The 20,661-nt window shown below is 46.1% G+C and overlaps 1 protein-coding gene across 4 annotated transcripts in view; it reads right to left on the reverse strand.

The window, feature by feature from the left end:
• Positions 1 to 4,420: 4,420 nt before the first annotated feature.
• The window catches only part of Ubce2h (ubiquitin conjugating enzyme E2H), a 29,267-nt gene continuing 13,026 nt past the window's right edge, over positions 4,421 to 20,661 (reverse strand). For all 4 annotated transcript variants that reach the window (XM_076903773.1, XM_076903770.1, XM_076903772.1 and 1 more), the window contains exons 3-5: positions 8,597 to 8,764; positions 8,374 to 8,502; positions 4,421 to 8,058 (exon numbers count right to left, since the gene is read on the reverse strand). In XM_076903773.1, the coding sequence (XP_076759888.1) occupies positions 7,922 to 8,058; positions 8,374 to 8,502; positions 8,597 to 8,764 (434 nt within the window). In that variant the 3' untranslated portion in view covers positions 4,421 to 7,921. The remainder of the gene's footprint in view (positions 8,059 to 8,373; positions 8,503 to 8,596; positions 8,765 to 20,661) is intronic.

The following is a 20,661-nucleotide window of genomic DNA, read 5'->3' on the forward strand; positions in this document are numbered from 1 at the left end:
AGAAAGACATTTTGTGATTCTTTTTAATAAATCCATGAAACGTATCAACAGACGCACGCCACATGGTTCCGTGCTAGTCTCTCTTATGTTTCCTTTTCGTTTGTTTGTTTGTTTTTTTTCATTCTTTCTTTTTGTTAAAAAGAGTAAAGTGCGGAGACAGCTCGCACAGTCGCCAGATTTCGTCGAGGAGCGTGTCGCTCTCCCGTTTATTCGTAAACGTCTGTTCAATGATACGAGCATTCAGACACAGACGATCCATACGTTAAAACAATAGGTACCTAAGGAAATTTTACAACTAGCTTAAGGCTCTAGTTCTCTTAAATCAGTTCGAATTAGAATTCAAACGAGGAACGTGTGTATAGCCGATATTCTCGGTTCGTCTCGCGATATACTCTTCGAAGAACCCGCGGGAACTCGATCGTTTCCGGCATCGTGATCGTTACCATCGATCGAGCAATGAACAGAATCGCTTTGGAATCCCTCGTTTCCCGATTAGTCGCGATTCGCGCGGACGCAACTGATTTTAACGTACTAAGGCCTTAACGCGTCAAAAGCGGCGTAGCTAACGAAATGATCACCGTTACACAATAAGAAAATATATATACCACTACGGACACCGATTATTCGATCCAACGATCGCACGCGGAACGTAGACACGGTCCTCGGGAAACGTGCTTCTCCCCGTGGACGAGCGCTCCGAAAACCGCCGTCTCGTTAATCCTCTACGTTCCTTTTAATTCATACAAAGCATAACGAGTACCCCGATTCCCCGTAAACCCTGCAGTACTCGGTGCTTAATCAACGAATCTGTCTGTGGTTTACGTCTTCACGTACGTGTCGTACTTTTTATTCTTTTCCTTTTTTAATTCGACGCGATTCCGCGAAAATCGAACTGAACACATTGGATTGTAATGGAGAACGGTTTCTTTTTCACCGTTTTTGCAATTTTCTACCCCGCGTTATTTCTTCTGTCGTCTGTTTTTTTTTTTTTTTTTATTTATTTTTTGGTTTCGCATACTGTCGTGGAACAGTATCGGCTGGCTTACTGCAGAGTTAATGAAAATCGTGTTTTTCATGTTTCAGCATCTTAATGGATTAGCCTAACGTTACACGCTACGTATAGTCGAGGACATACTCTACTGGACGCGGTACCTAAGTTTTCAAAGCCCCCGCCGTCGTGCTCGGTGATCAGAAATTTGCCGGACGACCGTATGAAAAATCAATAAAGCGCCTCCACCAACCGAGGTAACCGAGAAACGCCGATTCGAGAGATTGACTAAATGAAAATATGTTTCTTCTTTTCCATCTTGGCTCACGCCTCCTCTCTTTTGTCGTTTCATCTTCGTACTCGTTTAAATCTCTGTTATTGTGCATCCACCGTCTTCTTGATCGTTCTCATCACATGTGTAATGTATATAATATATATATATATATATGTATATATTTAATTGTATTCATGTATCAACTATTTTGCAATCGGCTCACAGACAGTCGAATAGGATGTTCCTCAACCCCCAGTTACCGCGTCTCATCCACCGCGTCTCAATGCAACCGCCACGCTTACAAACCCGAAAATGTTACAGCTCGCCTCGATGTATCGAGCGCGTGTACCGGAGAATATAATTCGCGGCTCGTCGTTTTCTATTCGAAACGCGCGTTAAGGCGGACTGCGTGTTCCCAACGCTCCTAACCGCCCGCCATTGCTCCTCGCGCTGCGGTCGTCCTTTCGACGGTAAGTACGATTACTGACGATTCGTCGAGGGTGAATAAGAACGGTCGTTCGCGTTCGTATATGCTGAAACATTAAACACAGAACATCGCGTGGGACGACGTGTACGAGGATCGGTTTTGAACCGCGATGGATATCGGATTCTGCGTAGAACCATGAAAATTTCTTACGAGGGTATTACAAAAGTTCGTTACATCCGCGGCTCGACACTCATGCGTCGCATGAGTGGTTGTTTTTTTTTTTGTTTTTTGGTTTTTTTTTTACGTATTACGGCTACGGCAAATTTCAATATCCATGTGGAGAGTTCGTACACGATCGCCTTCGTTTCCTAAAGTTATTGTGGAACAGGTTCGAGAACGATTGGTCGCGCGCGTGCGAGACTAGATTACAGTGAATAAAGGAAAAGAGAACCAACTGAATCTCGTACGAACCGATGGAGATGGAGCAATCGAATCGAATATATTCTCCGTTAACGTAATAGCATCGTTGTTGGGTAGTCTCTGTGTAAAAACTAGCATCGATCGTTCCCGATCGCACGATAACGATAAGATCTGTATTAGCTTTAATCAACCATTATTGCGAATGCGTACGTTGGCATCGTCATTAACACATTAGATAACATCGACGATATAGTTATTATGAACGAGTAGCAAAAATATTGCTATTTCCTTGTCTCGATGAGAGTTATCCGAAGGTGGGAGAAGGTGTGTGTGCCGCTGAAATAATTCCCAGCTCGCGAAATTAAAAGAGGGGCCCTGGCGCCTCTCCTCCGAGGGGTAGCAGACCCGAAAACAATGAGAACGCGTTTTAATGGCGTAGCAAGAATAGCCACGACTCCCTTTTTCCCGTCCGTTCCAATCCGTCTCGATCGCATTTCCATTACAGCGAACAGAATTCGATTGCTGTTATCAGAAAAAAAAAAACAGAAAAAAAAAAGAAAATAAAATCCAGCATCGTTCGAACAGTTCTGAACGCGTTCTCTCAGATCGAAGCAGAAACGAACAAAATCCGCTGCTCCTCTCGTATTTCCTCCTTTGATATGGAACTTTTGTACACGGATTGCGGGTCCAATCCGTAATTGAATCCGCGCGAGTAACTCTACCATTAGGATAGCGGCTAGCTCTATCGCGCGACTGTTTTTGCTCGGACAGAGGAAACGGCCGGTGTGGTTCAGCAGCAGCTACGCTTCGAGCATCTGGATCGCGGGTTTACGATTAGTGCCTCGTAAACGCGGCGAGCCACGATCGAAAACTTACGGTGTACGCGAAACGTTTAACGACAGGTCGGCTGGCTGGGTCGTGAGGCGGTGTGAAACGTCGCTCGTCAACCCTGCTCCGACCGGGAAATTAAAACAGAAATTGGCACTCGCTTTAGCGACAAGCGGCATTCCTCGTCACGTCTCGCTTTTGGAGTTGCCCCGTTACTCGCGTCGCTTCGACGGCTTGAAACAAAACAAGAGGGACAGAGCCAATTCCGAGACAACCGTCAACGAATCAATCGATGACGATCTTTTAATCGTCGCGCGCGTTCCGTTGATCATAGATAACGACTCCTTTGTATTGTTAACACGAGAGATAGAAACCTGGAGAGATAGAAAAGGTACGGGACGGGGGGATGAAAGGAGTGAAAGACACGTTGATCGTCGCTAATCTTACTTCCGTCACACGGACTTCTTTTCTTGATACTCTAGCGGGGAAGGTGTCGAGATATTTTAGCGTGGTAACGTAAGCAGCTGTGTGACGTGTCCTCTTTGCGATACCGTGTACCAAATTGCCTGCGATTGCGGAGACTGAAACAATTAGCGGAACACGTGAAAATGATAGAGAGAACGAAGAGAGCGTGGTCTGATTTGTTGTACGTGTTTGACGTTCGCTGGGGGATTCCACGGGTTAAAGCAGGGGGTGGAAGGACGCGCGATGCGTGTAAGTAGCGGCAAATGGATCGCCGATCGATCTGATTGACTTACGAAATAGACGATGCGATACAGCGTTCAGTGTGTAAGTAATAAACATAAGGAGAGACAAACAACATTTGCAAAAAAATAAAAAATGATTATTAAAACTATCCTTTTTTTTTTTTCTTCGGTTGGTTAAACAATCGGTTAGTAAAACCATATACATAATAAAGTTGTGCGAATACGATCAATAATAACATATATAATTAATCGATACACCTATGTTACATGTATAAAAGTAAATAATGTGAGATCTGTGTGAATACGACTTTTCCTCAATCACTGTAATCTATCGTGAACGCAAAATCTACGATTAAACTTCTCCTTTTAGTCCGTCTCTCTGTTCCCTCCTTTTGGTTATCGATCGCGCACATCGTTTTTACGGGCTCGTAAAAAAATGCGACGCACTCGGAGATAACGTTCGAAAGCTATTGCACAGAATTACTTCGAAGCGAAGAGTGTGTTCCTATGAAGAGATACAGAGCACAGATGAACACCGAGAGAGATTACTAAAAGTTGCACTTGCCGTTCAGCTGATCGCTCGTTTTCGTTTGTGCATCTGAAGTGCGCGGAACTGCGAGGAGAAACGATGCACAGATATCGCAATGGCGAGGTAGTTAATAGAGATGTATGAAGCAAATGGAACGAAAGAGATTTACATATGTACTATTATTACAGTGCCTGAGAAAGACGTCGAAAAGGCATGTGAACGCCTAATAAGCCATACAAACGCCATCTTGGTTTCACTCCATTTTAATAATCATTTCTCTAATCAGTAAATACATTGCTATACACTTCACCAACGGATAGAGCCACTGCGAATCGTACGAAAAAAAAAAAAAAATTCCATGAAAGCGCGTCTTAAATAATTGTGAATAATCGTAAATTCCGAACGACAGTTACTCTCTTTCCTTATTTTTCTTTTTTTCTCTTCTCTCGTTTCACTATCGCGTAATTATTAGTTTTCCTTAAATAAAAAGGAAAAATGCAGTAACGATTAAAAATTGTGGGCGCAGCTATCGCGATCACGAATCTAAAATTTACTTTTCTCACCGAATAAAATCACGCGTGAATAAAAGGAAAAAAAATAATAATGATCAAGTATATTATCTGGAAAATAAGAAATCGGGTATGCGAAAGGAGGCATACAAAAAGTGTATCGGCATCAGTGATACGGTAGCCGCGCCCATGTACCAATAATAACAGAACGATAATATTAAGTCGGTTAAAAACTAAGGAGTGAACCTATTGCAAAGTACAGGCGAGAAATTCCACTTTCTTTTTTTTTTCTTTTTCTTATAAACGTTTTTGGTAAAATTCTTATTTATCCTCGTATCTTTTACTTCTCTTTTTCCATCGTGTTGTTGATACATGCCAAAGTAGCCGAACAATGTTTTGAAGAATTAAAAGAAAAAGAACTCATCGACTCTTAACGCTGCTCTCTTCAACGTTACTCCGATATCCGAAAATAAAAAGCACACGCTATATTAATTCCGCGATCATCCAAACGATTAATTTTCAACAGCTTCGTGTGTGTGTGTTCGTTTAAATAAATGCTCGTCATTCGTTTCATTGAATACGTTTACCAATAAGATTTTCGTTTTTCCATTTTTTTTTACTTTTTTTTTACCGAGACCCACGTAATAAGGCACAATTTTCTGCCTGAGAAGGCACTAAAATATCATATCCTATACACGTACGTATAGTTGATCGTATTGCATACACGTAAACCACGTAAAAGGAGAGAGATCAATTTAAAGCGAGTTACAACTAAACGAGGATATTATTGTGCACCAAGATTTGTACAAATCCATGTCTCCCGTTGACGCGAGCTGTTTCGTGTCGTCGATAAAAAATAATTCCTTGCCTCCTCTAAATATACTCTGTGTTGCCCACTTGTGTTCCACGTCTTCTCTCCAACCTCTGTACCAAACTTCGTTTCTCGCTCTCGATTTAATGTGAACGTCGATAGAATTCTTTTAAAACCGATACATGGATACGATGTCGCGCAGACGCGTGGTTAAAGTTTACCTCTAAAAAATATCGATCGTATCAAAAATCATCTTTTTTTTTCTTTTTTTCCCGCTTCCGCTTTCTCTTGTCGTTTCGCTCTCTCGACGAAAAATAAAACAATCGCGCGGCGCCGCGCTCGACTAAAAATTATCCTCATTCACACGAGCTCCCTCCTCGACTAAAAATTTTGTGGGGGGTGGGTAAGGGAAATTTCGTATCACGCATCTAGAAAAACTCCTCTATACAAAAAAAAAACAATAACAATTACTCTAAATCGTGTTTCGTTTCAAATTTGTTTCTCTCTAGCTTCCTGCTTTTCTTTTCTTTTCTTTTTTCTTCCTGCCTTTCCTTCTTTCGTCTCTTATGGTAAAAAAAAATCGTGATGGTGTCACCGGAAATTTCGCGACGATCGTTAGACGTTAGCTCGTGTCCAGATTGCTTCTACTTCCTCCCGAGCGAACGAAATCTACGTCCAATTCCGAATCATGGCGCAATTCCGTAGTGTACGTGGCCACAGTGTCCTCGTCTTCTCGCAACTCCCCGAGAACTCGCACGTTCGACGTGTTCGCGTGCGCCTCGAGACAGGAGGCCTGGGCCGTTCTTAACCGACCCGTCTCGTCTTCGATCGTCTCGCCTCCGTCGCAAAACGTTGGCCGTGCTGATTTCGACTGCGGTTGGGACGTCCCGACATTACGATCGTTACTTAAACGCCGTTTATACCGCAGATTTGTCAGTGCCCTCGACACTGTCCCCGAGGCCTTTTCCCGTTGCTGCGCCCTACGAGGGAAACGTTCAGGGATGGTGATGACAGAACAGAAAGAGGAGCATGGACCTAGTACCCATTTTCCATTTCATTTTCTCTCTCTCTCTCTCTCTCTCGCTATATCGATACCTCGTGTCTATCTTGAACACAAAAAACGGCTAACGAATACTCTTCAAATAGATCGTCTCGTCGCGGTAAAAGATAAGAAAAAAGATTGACTGAGAAGTGTCGGATCGATTGGGGCTGGTAGTGGGCGGGTTGAGGGGGTTTAAACAAAAAGAAATAATTTTCGGTGTATCGCATACAACCCCCCCGGTTTTGCGTTCGATTTTCATCGATTTCTAAATTCATTACGATTACGATCGTCTCGTGATCAACTGTCGTGGTGAAATTACAAAAGAGTCGTTACTCTACAAGCAAGCGTCTATCGAAACACGAGGGTTGAACCTGTTTGTTCGGGAGCGATTGGCTAAATTCATGATTTATCGTGCGCTGCGCTTGCTCGCGGCACGTGTGTCGCCTCTCATAGAGAGGCAGCGTGTAACATCGTAACGTGGGTTACGACACCCGTAAGATATACAAATTTTTTTAGTAAACGGAATCGACTTTCATGTCACATGCACCGTTTTCACGCCCATGTACGGCTGCGTCTGACTCGACTCGATCGGGGTGGGAGAGGGGAGAGAAAAAGAAAAAGAAAAAAAAAGAAAGAGAAAGATCGAGAGGGGAAGAGCGACGAGAAGTCCGAATCGAGACGGAATTACTAAAATTAAAGAAATATCGGACAGGGAGGGGGGAAGAAGGAAATTAAAAAAAAAAAAAGAGATTAACTTCCCCGAGGAAATTCATCCCACCGTCTCGCGATACGATCGCACGTCCAATCGCGACGCAGAGCGTCAACGATACGATGATTCGCGATTGTCGAACCGGATCGATGCCGAAGTCAGAACGTTAACAATTTGAACGAATCGACGTCTAATCGATCGACGGCGAACCCGTGAATTTTGATTTGGAGAAAAAAAAGAAAAGACGCATAGAATAATTCCCAGTTGAAAATGGCGCGTGTATCGTTTTCTCGTCCGCGTCCTTCGTTTCAATCAACGATGACGACAACGAGAGCGCCTCTCCGTCGCGCAAAGAGAACTCCAAAAGCGATATTCTCTTCCCTGCACATTTCTCGTACCCTCTTTTCTCCCCTTCTTCTCTTCTTTTTTCTCTTTTACTCTTTCTTTTTTTCTTTTTTTACTCATTTCCCTTCGTATCATTTACCACCGCGTGATCAACGAACAATCTATAATAGTCGCGGTTCCCCTACGAAACAAAGTGACGAGTGTGCCACGTAGCTAAACCGATAGTGAGGTTCTGGAGGTTCGAAATGTAAGCATCTATTTGGTAGGACGAGCGATCGGAGTTTACAGGGAATCGAGATTAAGGATATGGGTACGGATGGTAAAATATTTGGTTACAACTCCATGTCCTGCGCCTCGTCCTCGCTGAAGTCGCTCATCGAAGACTCGCTGTCGGACGACACCCCGTTTTCGGTACCGCTGTTCTCCTGGTCCCTTAGCGCCTCCTCCGTCGCGTATTTCCTCACGTAATCTGCCAAGAAATCAAGAAGGAAATTGCATCCCAACTAAATACACTCGAATGTTCGCTGGCGTTGGAAATAACATCGCCGAGCCCTTTAACCGGGCTCGACGGTTCATTTGCACGCCTCGTCGCGGGATAATTGATCGAGAGACCGAGCTCTGAACGAAGACGAAGCTCGCGAAGCACGGGAAACTTACGGATTTCGTAACACGGACCGAGAAACGTTTCTCGTTTCGACACCGTCTTAACGACCGCGTCGAATCGAAACCAAACGCTTCTCGATTTGTACTGTGCATTTAGGTACTACTGGCTCCGTCAACTCACCTACTACCTTCTTCTTGTACTCCTCAGGTTTATGTAGATACATGGCCGCTGCGTCGCCATTTAAGGGGTCGATTGGATTAGGATATGTTAACAGTTGGGGTAGGAAAGACTCGAAAATATTCGATAAATCTGAAACAGCGATGAAAGGTGACGTTAACATTCAAGACACGATTGACGACGAGATTTTTTTTTTTTTTTTTTGAGAAATCACGTAAATACGTACCGTAAAGGGCTGTCCAGGCCTGGTTTATTACGTCTAGACACACCGTACCTGAGACTTCGTCAATGTTAGGGTGGTACACCTTGTTCATAAAGCCGATCGAAGGAGATTTGAAGGGGTAGTGCTCGGGCAAGTGAACCCTCACCTTCCATATTCCACCCTCGTAAGGCGCTGTAACGTAATACGAGTACATAATATTTAGTAAGGACCATACGCTAACTGTCTACGCGAGAAGCAAAAAAAAAAAAGAAACGATCATGTTCGTAACATATTGCGACGCTATTCGCTATGAATTATTCCCGATCGATCTTTCCCGTTTAATCGGTTTAAACGAAACGAGGTCAATGAAAATGATAAATCGTGGCACAAATTCGATAGCGATTTCTAGTTCCGTCGATCGCGCGGCCGGTTATCGATAATATTCCAGTGGCGGAAAAGTGGGTGACCGTATCATAACTCTCGATAGATCAAGAAAACTAGAACGCTCAACGGTAAAACGGCGGAATGCGTAACTCTTTCTCGCAGGGAGAAGGACGGGAAATGGAATGCCGACTCCATTGTCCGCAGGGAAAATCCATCAAAGTCCAGGACACGACGAGGCGTGTTTTCAGATCGGAGCTTAAGCGAAGCGTTCCCTTTTCAAAAGGAGATCCCCCGCTGTATCAAACAATACGGATTCCTGCGATTCCGCTTCGCTTTGGCTCCGTGGAAATTGCTTAAGGTACCGAGAACCCCGGCTGTTCCTCCGGTGTCTCCAGCGGGGTCTAACCAAACTGAGATTCTACTTCTCGAAACTGTGCAACTTGGAACGATTCTGCTTCGAATTGCACATTTTTGCAGCCCGTTCTCTCTCAATTATTACCAACCAGGTGTCGAATGTTCGACTGGAACGCGACCACCGGTAAGTAGATCGGACATGGCGAACGTGGACGCAAAGAAGAGCGCTAGCCAAGTGAAATTTATTTCGACAACTAGGAGCGACGAAACTTTCGATCGTGGATTAGAATCGTCCGCTGGAAACGTTCGACTGAAGAAAGAAAAGCGCACGAAAATGTCGATTAAGCGTGTGGCAACGTTTGCAACAGACGAAAAGAGGAGCTTTTGAAGCTCAATGTCGCGTATGATAGACGAACCGCAATTGTATCGCAATCGACCAGACCGAGAGAGAAGAGGAACAGAGCGGACAGGGAAGGAAGAAGAGGAGCGGAGAGCTTTTCATGCAACACTGTTTGCGTATCGAACAGAAATATCAGCCGATATTACATAATGATCGAGCCGTATCGATCGAACCGTTCCCAGATATTTGTTCGCGCGGCATGTTGATTAATTAATAATCAACGGCCGGTGTTCTTCGAAATGAACAGTGCACCGTCGTCCGGGCAGAGAAATCGGACTGCGTATCGCATGATAATCGTGTGGAAACCGGAAAACCCGTAGGAGGGCGAGGAGGGGGCATTCGCGATGGTACACACGCGAAAACAGCATCGATTCCATCCGCTGTGCACGCGGATATATTCATTCCCAGGCCATCTGCGACGAAATTGCGGTAATAACGCGGCGAGCGATGCTGGATCAATTAACGATGAGCAAATTTTATGGGCTACGAGAGCGTTTCGGACGATCGTAATTAGCAAAGGCTCGATTAAACAAGATGTCGGAAAGCTACGGAGAACGTGACACGTTCCTGGCTCGCGAAACACACCTTCTGCGACCAGTACCAATCAAAATACCTCGCTCGAGATGAAAGAAACGCAAAGATCGATCCTCTCGATCGGATACTCGAGTGAAACACCGAACTCCGGTTCCGTGAATCTCGTACACCACCCAGTAACGATAGACTGTTATCCTCGAATCGATTCGGCTTCGACTGCTCCAAAGGCGAGTAGAGAACAGGAAGCCACCGCCGCCTCTTATTACGTAGACCCGTGGCCTGGCTCCAGGTTCTCCAGCCGTCACGGCGAACCGATTTTTGCCTTCGATAGTCGCGGATCCCGATGTGGTACCCGCGTACCTGTAATCCACACGTGACGACGCGAGCGTGCGTTACGCGGCCGCGGTGGAGGATACGTAGGCGAGAAACGTGACCCACCTGTGCGTAGACACGCGCGCGCGCGTGGATTCACGGTGAAAGTATCGATATCCACACGGAATCGGAGCTCCCGAGAATGCACGGGGCAACGGAGTTAATTCCTATCCGACGTGCAACCAGAGTTCACCGAACCTCGCGACTCATCCTTCCTCTGATCCTGTTTTTGGCTCGCTTCTTCCTTCGACGCCCGCTTCGTCCGGTCGCTACCGATTTTTGTCGCTCAAAGGATGGTGCACGCGTTATTGGAGCACCCGCGACGCGCTTCTAAGTGGTATCGCGTATCTTGATTTATTAACTGCACTTTAGTGCAGTTTCGACGAGCTTGCGAGGAGTTGTATGGCGAAGCTTCTATAGTACGGTTAGAGGGTTCAGATGGTTCTCGTATAACACGATCGAGAATAAGGAAACGTTCCTCGAGACGGTTTGTTCGCCCAGACTTGCTCCGTTTCGCGAGCGTCTAGTTGGATATCGATTTGTATCGCGCGAATCCGGTCCCGCCATTGCGAAATTAGCTCTGGTAAAACTTCCTGAACGTTGTTAAACGCAGTGAAATTTCATTCGTCGATTGCCAATTGGGAATAATAGATCGCGCTCCTTGAATCTTCGTTAGCGGTTAAGGTGTTCGATGCGTGTTTCGTTAGTTTTCAGAACTCCAGACACTTAAGCGTTCATTAAGCGGAGTCCTCGTGGTAAATCGGCCAGCTCGCGGGAAAAATTCAGTAATAAAACGCTTCTTCGCCGGCCTTGCTCACGCTCGTTTAACTCCACCAATTCTGCCATTCCTCTCGGCGACTGCATTAATTTTAATTAAAGTTATCTCGATGTAGTCCACTCGTTCTTAACTGCTCGTGCCATTCTCTAGCATGCGCGTACCACGCGACGAGGATCCGTCTCTCCGTCCGTTGTCTCTTCTACCGTTACTCTGGGATTGCCCCCCAGACCCGGTCGTCGCGGTTCGAACTTCGAAATTAAATCAACCGGATCGGCTGAATAAATTTCAACGCTCGAGGTAACGATACGATCGACGAGGAACGAGGGACGTCGAAAAGTATCGATTCGAGGAGGAAGTAAGCGGGAATAATTTAGTTATCGCGCAAATGAGAGATCATCCTACGGTCCATTACGATTCGATCAGACAGAAACAGGAAGTGGTCGGATTCGGTTACGGTGTTCGATTCGCTGTTCGCAACCCTCGTACCGTTGCTTCGTTAGAACATAACGATACACCGTATCGTAACAGGGAATCTCGAAATCGCGCGCGATTACTTCCTTCTGCTATTTTTCTTGTCCCTCGAAGAAGAGCACGGGTTTCTGCGACTACAATTCGGCGGTAGCGAACGAGTTTCAGGTCGGATCGTTACCGACCAGAGATATTCTAATTAAACGAGCCGAACTAAATATAGGAGGGGTCGGACGAAGCTGCCACGACAAAATCCAGAACGACCCTGAAATCCCGAACGTGATTAAGGGCGAGCGCAATTTGGCATCCGCGGATCCAACGGCCATTGTTTTCTAATCCTCCACGGGGTAAAGGGATTCCGGAATGCCGTTCGAATTGCCGCTGCGACTACTCCTTCGTCTAACGATCCGCAATTACCGCTCATCGCTCGCAGACGATCTTTTCAACAACTTGCAACTCCGTAATCAGCCGGTCTATTTATGGGAACGAATTATACAATCACAGGTTCGGTTAGATAAACGCACGTTTTACCCGTCGCTTTGATCAAGCTCGCTCTGCGTCCCACCAGGTTACGTAACCTACATTTCGCCCTGTATATCAAGGGTTAATACGGTGGCTGTGCGGACGCGATACACTTCACAGGGAAATATGTTTACGCTAACGAAGAACGCCAAGTTTTTCCTCTCGCCGGGGACGTGCGTTCCCCCAACCATCCGTGGCCCCGAGTTATAAAATCGTTAGTTGAAAAAGAAATTTTTACCATCGAACGAAGCCGGAGTTTCACTTTTACAAATTTACTTTCGAACAAGCTAATATATTTAACTTTAATTAACGAACCGCCATTAACGCGGAGTTAAAATCTTGTTTCTGCTGTAGCTGCGACGAAGAAAGAATTATGCGGGAGAGAGATAGAGAGAGAGAGAAAAAAAACAACAGTATAAATATACGCTCTCGCGTTTCGATCGCGGCAAGCGCGTGACTTTGACGAAAAATTTGCTCGAGGGAAAGGCGCGCGTACGTATGCCACTCGCGAGCCTGTAATTAACCAATGCTTGTCTATGCTCGCACGACAAATAATTACATTACACGGTAAAAGTTGTATAACAGGTGAATCGAGTTAGCGATCGGCAGGCCAGCCGTTTCACTTTCGTCGCGCGTTCCATCGGCGAATTTCCCACCCCGTCGCGGCCCTGATTCGCGACGGCGCCCGCCACCCTTTTCACCCTGCAGCTCAAGGCTCTTCGCCCCTCTGGACGCTTCGTTCCGAAAGACGTCCACGCTGCTGGATGCAGACTCGATACGAAAGCTTCTCTGCAAGCTCGACACGGTGACCCAGTTTTTCCACGCGCGGTACCACGGCACGCATTTAGTTTTTGCCATTCGTACGATTCGCGGCTGCCCGGAGGCTGGGACGCGGCCCGCGCAAACAAAACCCCGCGACAATGCAACCGACGAGGCGGGATTGCTTTTCGTTAAATTTTTAAGAGCGTGGCCATTGCGGTTCCGCGGGATTGGACGCGCAGCTTTTCCCCTTTTTCCACGACGCTGTTTGGTTTCGCTCGCTCTCGCAGCCCACGCGGTTCGGTTAATCGAACACCGTTTCGCGAACCGAGCAGCGAACAACTTTTGTCGCCAACAAATGTGATCAAACGTTGAATTATATCGATGATCGTAGCCTCGTATTTTATGGCAGGGAATATCCGACAACGAGTAAGTCTGTTACATATGCGGTTGGAAAGCTTATTTTCTAAATCTCGCAATGTGAGAGCAACCAGTGGCTATTAGGTTTGGTCATAGATATGTATCTAAGTTTCTACGATCGCCTTCGAGTTTGCCTCGTCTTTGAACACCGATACATCGAAAATTGTACGTTTTATATAAATTAAGCAGGTTCGTATTTGCGATGGAATTGAACGTCTAAAAATCACAGCCCAGGACCAAAGCCAACACTCTGGTAGACCGAGGAAATCGGGGGAAAAAGAAGGGGATGGAACGTGCCCAGGGACGAACGATAAATTGCGAAAGATACTCAGAGTCAAGTTGACCGACGCGAGCCGTGGAATTCATTTAGAAAATAGAAAATACATCCATTAAGAGCGCCCGGGGGTTTCATTGAACGGCAGGTTTCGCACGTGCGCCATCGGGCAGCGGTTAACCGTAAGCGAAGGCGACAAAGATTTACGAGCAGGAAATGAAATCACCGTCGGGACGCGTACGGACGTCTTCCTGGGAACTTTTCCAGCAACGGAACGACCCTCGAACCGATTTCGAAAATGCTCGAGTCGAGCTCGAATATGTCGCGCTGCGAGAACGACGAAACCAGCCGCTCCTCTTTGTCGAAGAAAGCGGAAGAACGCGTCGTTGGAATCCGCCTCGAGACGAAATCTTCTTAAACGGGAATTTACCCTTTGCGATCGCTCGAACACCCCCGCGATCGCCTCTATAGGATTAGATGGAAAGGTCCCTCATGCGCGACATAATTCGCAGCGTGACGCAGACGATCTCCGCGCGGAAACTGGGTCAACTGGAAGCGTAACAATTCGAACGCATCGAAAGAAGAAGAATAATGCCAGATTCGGGTGATCCACGCGTCTGCGTCGGTTCCTTCAACAGGCCAGAGAGAAGGATTAACGCGCGCACCTGGCTACCGGAATTTTATTGGCCATTTTCATCCTGTTTCACTTTTTACGGCAATTACCCACGTCTAAGGGAATACGTAATTCATTAAGTATTGTTCCGTATATACAATGTGTTCGTATAATCGCGTGTTAACGATCGAAGCTTGGAGACTGTGACTCGATCCTACGATGACTTAACGAGGTGTGTCTGTGACGTTACGGACAAGTTCGGAGGAGTGACTTCAGCTGGGGGCACTTCAACGATCGATCTCCGTCTATATCGAACAGTTACACTCATCTTGGCAGAGGAATTAATAAACCGCGTTCGAAACTTTTCCAATGTAGAGCGAGAGACGAAAAAATCGAGCGTATTCCAAATTACAGCTCTGTATTATACGTTCTCCGTTTTCCTCGGACAGCGAAGGAATAGAATTTCGTCGAGAAATGAATCGTCCGCTATCTCCAAGCGGAATATCGAACTAACACGATCAACCAGCACCCGAAATGGACTTGGAAAAGAAACAAAGAGTTACACGACACGAAAGTCAACGGATGGAGCCTGTTCCGTCACGTACCACACACGTACGTCACGCGGCTCCGATCGATCCACGTGTGCCTGGGCTCTCTTCCGCAGATGCTAAGTGTCGCGAAAGGGAAAAAATGCAATTACCCTGGCTGGCTCCTCGTGCTTGCGATATATCTCTCGATAAAGCACGGAAGCTATTGCCAATGTTCCTGGCCACCTTAGCCAGAACGTGGCACGACGCTCGAAGCGGAATTGCCGCGCGGGACGGCGACGAAAAACGACTGGCGAGAAACGGCGGTGAACGTTTCACCCGAGGCCTGTGCCCGCCGATTTCTCATCAATATCAATTCACGTCGAACGTTGAATTAATGCGACTCGATTCTCGAACGGTAGCAGCCTTGACTTTTGTTTCGATCTCTTCTGCACGTACGTGCGAGCCCTTGGAATCGTCCAAGATGTAGGTCAATAATCGTGCTCGCCAATGTTTGAATATTCGAATGTAGAAATTTGGAAAATGTCTAGTGAAGTTTTAAGTAGATTCACAAAGGAAATTAATGATTAATATGTACGAGTGTGCTGATACAGCTTTCTAACGAACGATTGCTGGTATATATACATATACGCTTCTTATGGCGAAGAGGTTAATCGTCTTAGTTTATGAGCATATACCAGCGGGGTAGGATTTTTCGTGGCTCGAGGAAGCCTTTAAAATTGCACCACTCAGTTTCGCGTATTTTAACGAGCACTGAAACTTGCTAATTAAAGAGATGCTTCATAAGTCCCTCGCATTAATTTAATTTTTACCATTCGTTCGATGCTTCCGCGACTTGGATTCCGCGGAACGCGATTCCACGTTTCGGACTTCGAATTTCCACGTCCGAGTTGTTAATTAAAAAAATGCATTACGCGCCCGCGGATCGATCGTTAATTCGTTCGCGAGACCGAATCCGCTAAAAGTCGCTATTAATTTATCTATACGCGATATCGCTTAAAACTGTTTATTTTTTGTGATAGTCCGCAGAGTTGGAGTGTTATTACGTCTGATTATACACGCCAGTGATTTTCCAACAATTTTCCACCGTCTAATGCAGACTCGGCTCCAAACGCGAACGAGGCGTAGGTATTAATTAAAATGTTCAACAGATTCACGTTACATCATCGCGAGACTTTTCTACGCGATACGTACACCTGATAAATCGAGCGGCACGCACTCGCGTACAATCAAATACTCCTTGGCCATTGTGATAACGTAACTGCGATTAGGTTGCATCTGCGCGTTCCTCCGCGTCGATACAAGCGACGAGAAATGCGTTATCGCTATCGCTACCGGTCATTAAAACACCCTCCAAGCTAGAAAAATTTGTCAACCGCACGATCGATCGATGTATTAGTGACGACGCGTAACGGTTTGCAAATTTCTTCCGTAAATGATTACGCTCATCGATCAAGGGATGCAATCAATGTACTTAATAGCTCGAACGAGGGAGAAAAGGTTACGAGTCGATGAAATGGAAAGACTGATCGCCGTTTCATAGAAACGTGGACATCAATTCGCGATCCGTGTTACGGAAATTCGTGGTTGCCTCTCGCGCGTTCATTTCGCTAACATTCATCAGAAAGCGCGAGGCCATAAGTTTGCTGGCTGGAGCCAAAAGCAGCATAAATTTCTACGTTTCGACGCGGAGGTGGCTCGGGTGCATAATAAGCGCGCGAGTTTAATTCTTATTCATGAAAGGCATTAAAGTCTCGGCTCTCGTACAAAACATTCTCAATATCCGCTTACTCTCTGGAAAGTAGATCCCAGAATCGCTTTTAACTTTACCGTCTAAATTATACGTTCAACTGAAGAATGTATGAAAAGTGAAACGTTCCTCTTCCATCTAATGCCCTCGCAGGAAGGAATTTCATTTATCAATTTTCCAGACGTTTGCAGAAACGTCCGTAACAATCGAAACGCAATTGAAAGAGTAAAATCCGGTCTACCGATCTTGAACATTGGATACTTTTGTCTCGATTAATCGTAAGCAAGCTGCAAAACCCGCAATCCGTCTACTACACAAACTCCATTCGTAATACCGATTACACTAAACAGACCTCCATCGTCCTAAGCTATTATCCACAGGTATTAAACCTTTATCCGTCTATTACATAATGCACAGCTATCGTTAATAATCGCAGTCGACCTATCAGCCAGCGATAATAGAACCCGTGCTCGGCAAACAGCCACCAAGACGAGCGCAGCAACGTCTATCGACTCCTACTTCGTATTTAATGAAAAACCTAAATACAACATCGCTGATACGCGAAGTGACGATGATGTCCACAGCGGAATAGGCGACGAAAGAAGAACGACGGGACGAAGAAGAAACGTAAGAGATACGAAGCGATGGCGAGGAACCGCGTGACTAGGACGCGTCGCGCGATAACCGCCAGCGACAAATCGGACGCGAATTAAATCGTTAGCCGCGAGAAGAGCGGAGACGACGGGAAACGCGATTACAGCCGGCTGGCGAAAGAATTTCGCGGTCGTTGTGCAAACGAGACAAAAGGCGAGCGTCGACTTCAATAGCTCGATCCGTTTCGCAAGAGCGTCCTCAGCGACCAGCAGATCGACGTCGAACGATCGCGGTGGCTGCGCGATCAATTAAATATCCGCGCTCGCGTCAATAGCGAGAAGGTTGCCGACCTTTTTTTTTTTTATCTACGACGACGTCTCATCGAGGCTGGACGATCAAAATTGCACACGAAGCTGGAACGGAGGGACCTTGATCGTGAATTTCGTCGGTTAAAACGGTCCCCAGGATGAGCTACGGCTGCTTGCGTAATCGACCGGGATTAATTGCCAACGATTAATTATAAAGCGATTAAGACGGATCGAGGAGACGGTGATTTTCATCGGAATTCGTCAACGAGAACGGCAGATGGCAGATTAATTTTGTTGCGAATTCGCGAATCGGTTATCAGCGAAACCGTCCGTTCAACTTATTTCCCTGCGTATCATTCAAAGTTCAGCCAGATCGGAGATAGAGTTCGGAATTTATTCGCGGTAAACACACTCGTCGATGGGACGTTTTAGATGTTCGAAATTGTTTAACGCGAAATGATTTTTCAGTTGGTGGAACTCGGTGATTTTGCGAAATAATTCTGATCAATCGCAGCTGATTTATCGACGATAAGAATGTCGACTAGTATCCAGCGAGTTGAAAATATGTTCGAAGGCGTATGAAAATTGAATTGCAACTAGGAAATCCGTGTCCAGGTTCGTTTTACATCGATTGCCAAGAAGAGAAAACCTGTCCCGACCGAGAAGCAACAGGAAACGCCACTTTAGAGTCTACGGAGTCGAATGGCAAGCACGAATTCAACTCTGACGAAATCCAGAGCCGTGTAAAGCCACTAACAAAAATACCTCGACTCGCGGTGCAAATATTTTGATCAACGAAGTCGTTTCGCCAATAAAGTGAAACACTTTTTATCCCGATCCAAAGAAAAATTCGATCAAAGAAACCATCATCCATAACCCGATCGAACTTAAGACACGATGCAATTACGATCTCATCCAAAGTACGAAGTGGAAAGTTTCGATTCGATTTAACAGAATATTTAAATTCCCAATTCCGTGGCACGTTTCGAATCGAGTCGAGCAAAAACCAGGATTTCATCCAAAAAAAATACTTAAAGAGAAAGATACTTGAGACGCAAATAGATCGCATCGACTAGATTCGGAACAATTTCGATTTCGATGTAAACGAACGCGACGACCATATTTACATATAAATCGTGTCGGTAGCTTCTTGGCCGCCGGATGCAACGCGACTTCTCTTTTCGTGGACGTGCGTACTTTTGGCATGCGGCTAAAACAGAGAGGAACAGCACCAACGGAAGTGGCGTTGAACGACGCTAATCAATCTCTCTCGAGCATCGTCAAAGCTAGACTCCGAATTCAATTTCGTTGCGACTCGTTTTCGAGTCCCTAGCGAGAGAGAGAGAGAGAGAGAGAGGAAGAGAGAGAGAAAACGGAAAGAAGAAAGGGGCCAACGAACGCGTCGGTGAATTCTGAAGCGATTAATGTGCAATTATGGTGCATTTGGCAGCGCGCGACGTCAAGAATCTGCTCGTCGATAGAGAGTACCACGCGTGGAGCAACGAGGCTGTGAACTATTAATGGAAACAGAAAGACCAGCGGAGAACGCTTGTCCCTCTCTGACAGACAACGAGTGGGGCGGTGTAATTTCAGAGTCTGCGTTAAAATTAATCGTGCGCTTGAATGGAATTGATACGCGTTGTTCGGGAAGGAGGGTGCGCTGCAGGGATCTGCGGCGGATTCCGACACAATTTTCGGACGAGCAGCTTCGTACAAAAATGACACCCGAACGTGAGAAGTGGAACTCGAAGATCGTAATTGAAAAAGAAATAGAAGAGAACCTTGCGAACCGCTATTCTCCTATCTATTTACATAAATTCGATTAGGCGGACCGTTTATTCTTCTGCTTAACCTCCCATCTGGGGACCATTCCGGGTGCAAAGTGGACAACTAAAACCCTCGAGACGTGGGCCATGTACCTTGGTCCCGTTCTTTGTAATTCTACGTAAAACGAAAGGTTGGCGAGAAGCACGTTCAAGAATGTTTGAAGTGAAGCCACGAGGAAGCTGTTTAGGGGCTCGATTTAGAACTCTGTCGAGAGTCGTTAGCGTGAAAATTCTATCCTGTAACACACATCGCCGTTAGGTGGTCCTCCAGCGAATCCATTCCCATGCATATTCCTAAGGTTATCCGGATCCCGTGGTCTCGGTACAGAAGGCATAAAGCTACGCGGAACAGAATCTTCGGAGCCGTGTTAGAGGGATGCCCGTTAAAGTTGGTCACCGTGCGGAACACGGTATACCCCGACGTGTATCGTCGACCGCTCGTTTACAGGCATTCCCAAACGGCCGCGCTTTGTGCGGTAGAAACCGAGCTGGTGCACGAGCCTCGACGTAACGGAGATTCATGTAACGTGCACGGACGGTAGGCGTCAAAGAAAAATGGCCACAGGCTAATGGGACGAGAATAAATTAATGTTATCAAAGGCCTTTCCGCGTCAGCTAGGCTGTTCCTCGCTTTCTGGCCTCCCCCGCTTCGATATTGTTGCGGTTATTGGTTTCAGTCGCAAAGAAGGTCCTTGTCCCGCGTTCGCGCGATCGATAGGAATCGTCTGCGTAGTTTACGACTCTGACGGAAACGGTACCCAACAAGAACGCCTGATGCGACGTCGAGAATTTCGATTCTTCCGGAGTGCTGCGCTGGTACCGCGAATTTCATCCGGTGTGGAGCACGGTGCTATTAAAAGTTGACACCGTGAACCATAATTTTTGTGCGAAACGGCGTCGTCTCTTAAACGTGGTACCAATGAAAATGTTTCGTGGATCGTGATACTGCGGAAGGTAATACGACGCTACTGGAAATTCTCTCCTCTGAGGATTGCGGTGTTAACGAAAATGATTCCTACTGGGATTTAACGCCAGCAGAAGTGCTCCCGTACGTGGCGCACGGAAGCGCCAAAAATTCCTCTTCTCTCGAAGCCAAGGCGTTATTTGCGAATGGTCCCCGAGGCGCGCGAAAAAGAAACCATGAACAATGGCGTCTAGGTAAAATACTTGTAAAAGCCAACAAGA

This window comes from Xylocopa sonorina, chromosome 11, assembly GCF_050948175.1.
Source record: "Xylocopa sonorina isolate GNS202 chromosome 11, iyXylSono1_principal, whole genome shotgun sequence".
Lineage (NCBI taxonomy): Eukaryota > Metazoa > Arthropoda > Insecta > Hymenoptera > Apidae > Xylocopa > Xylocopa sonorina.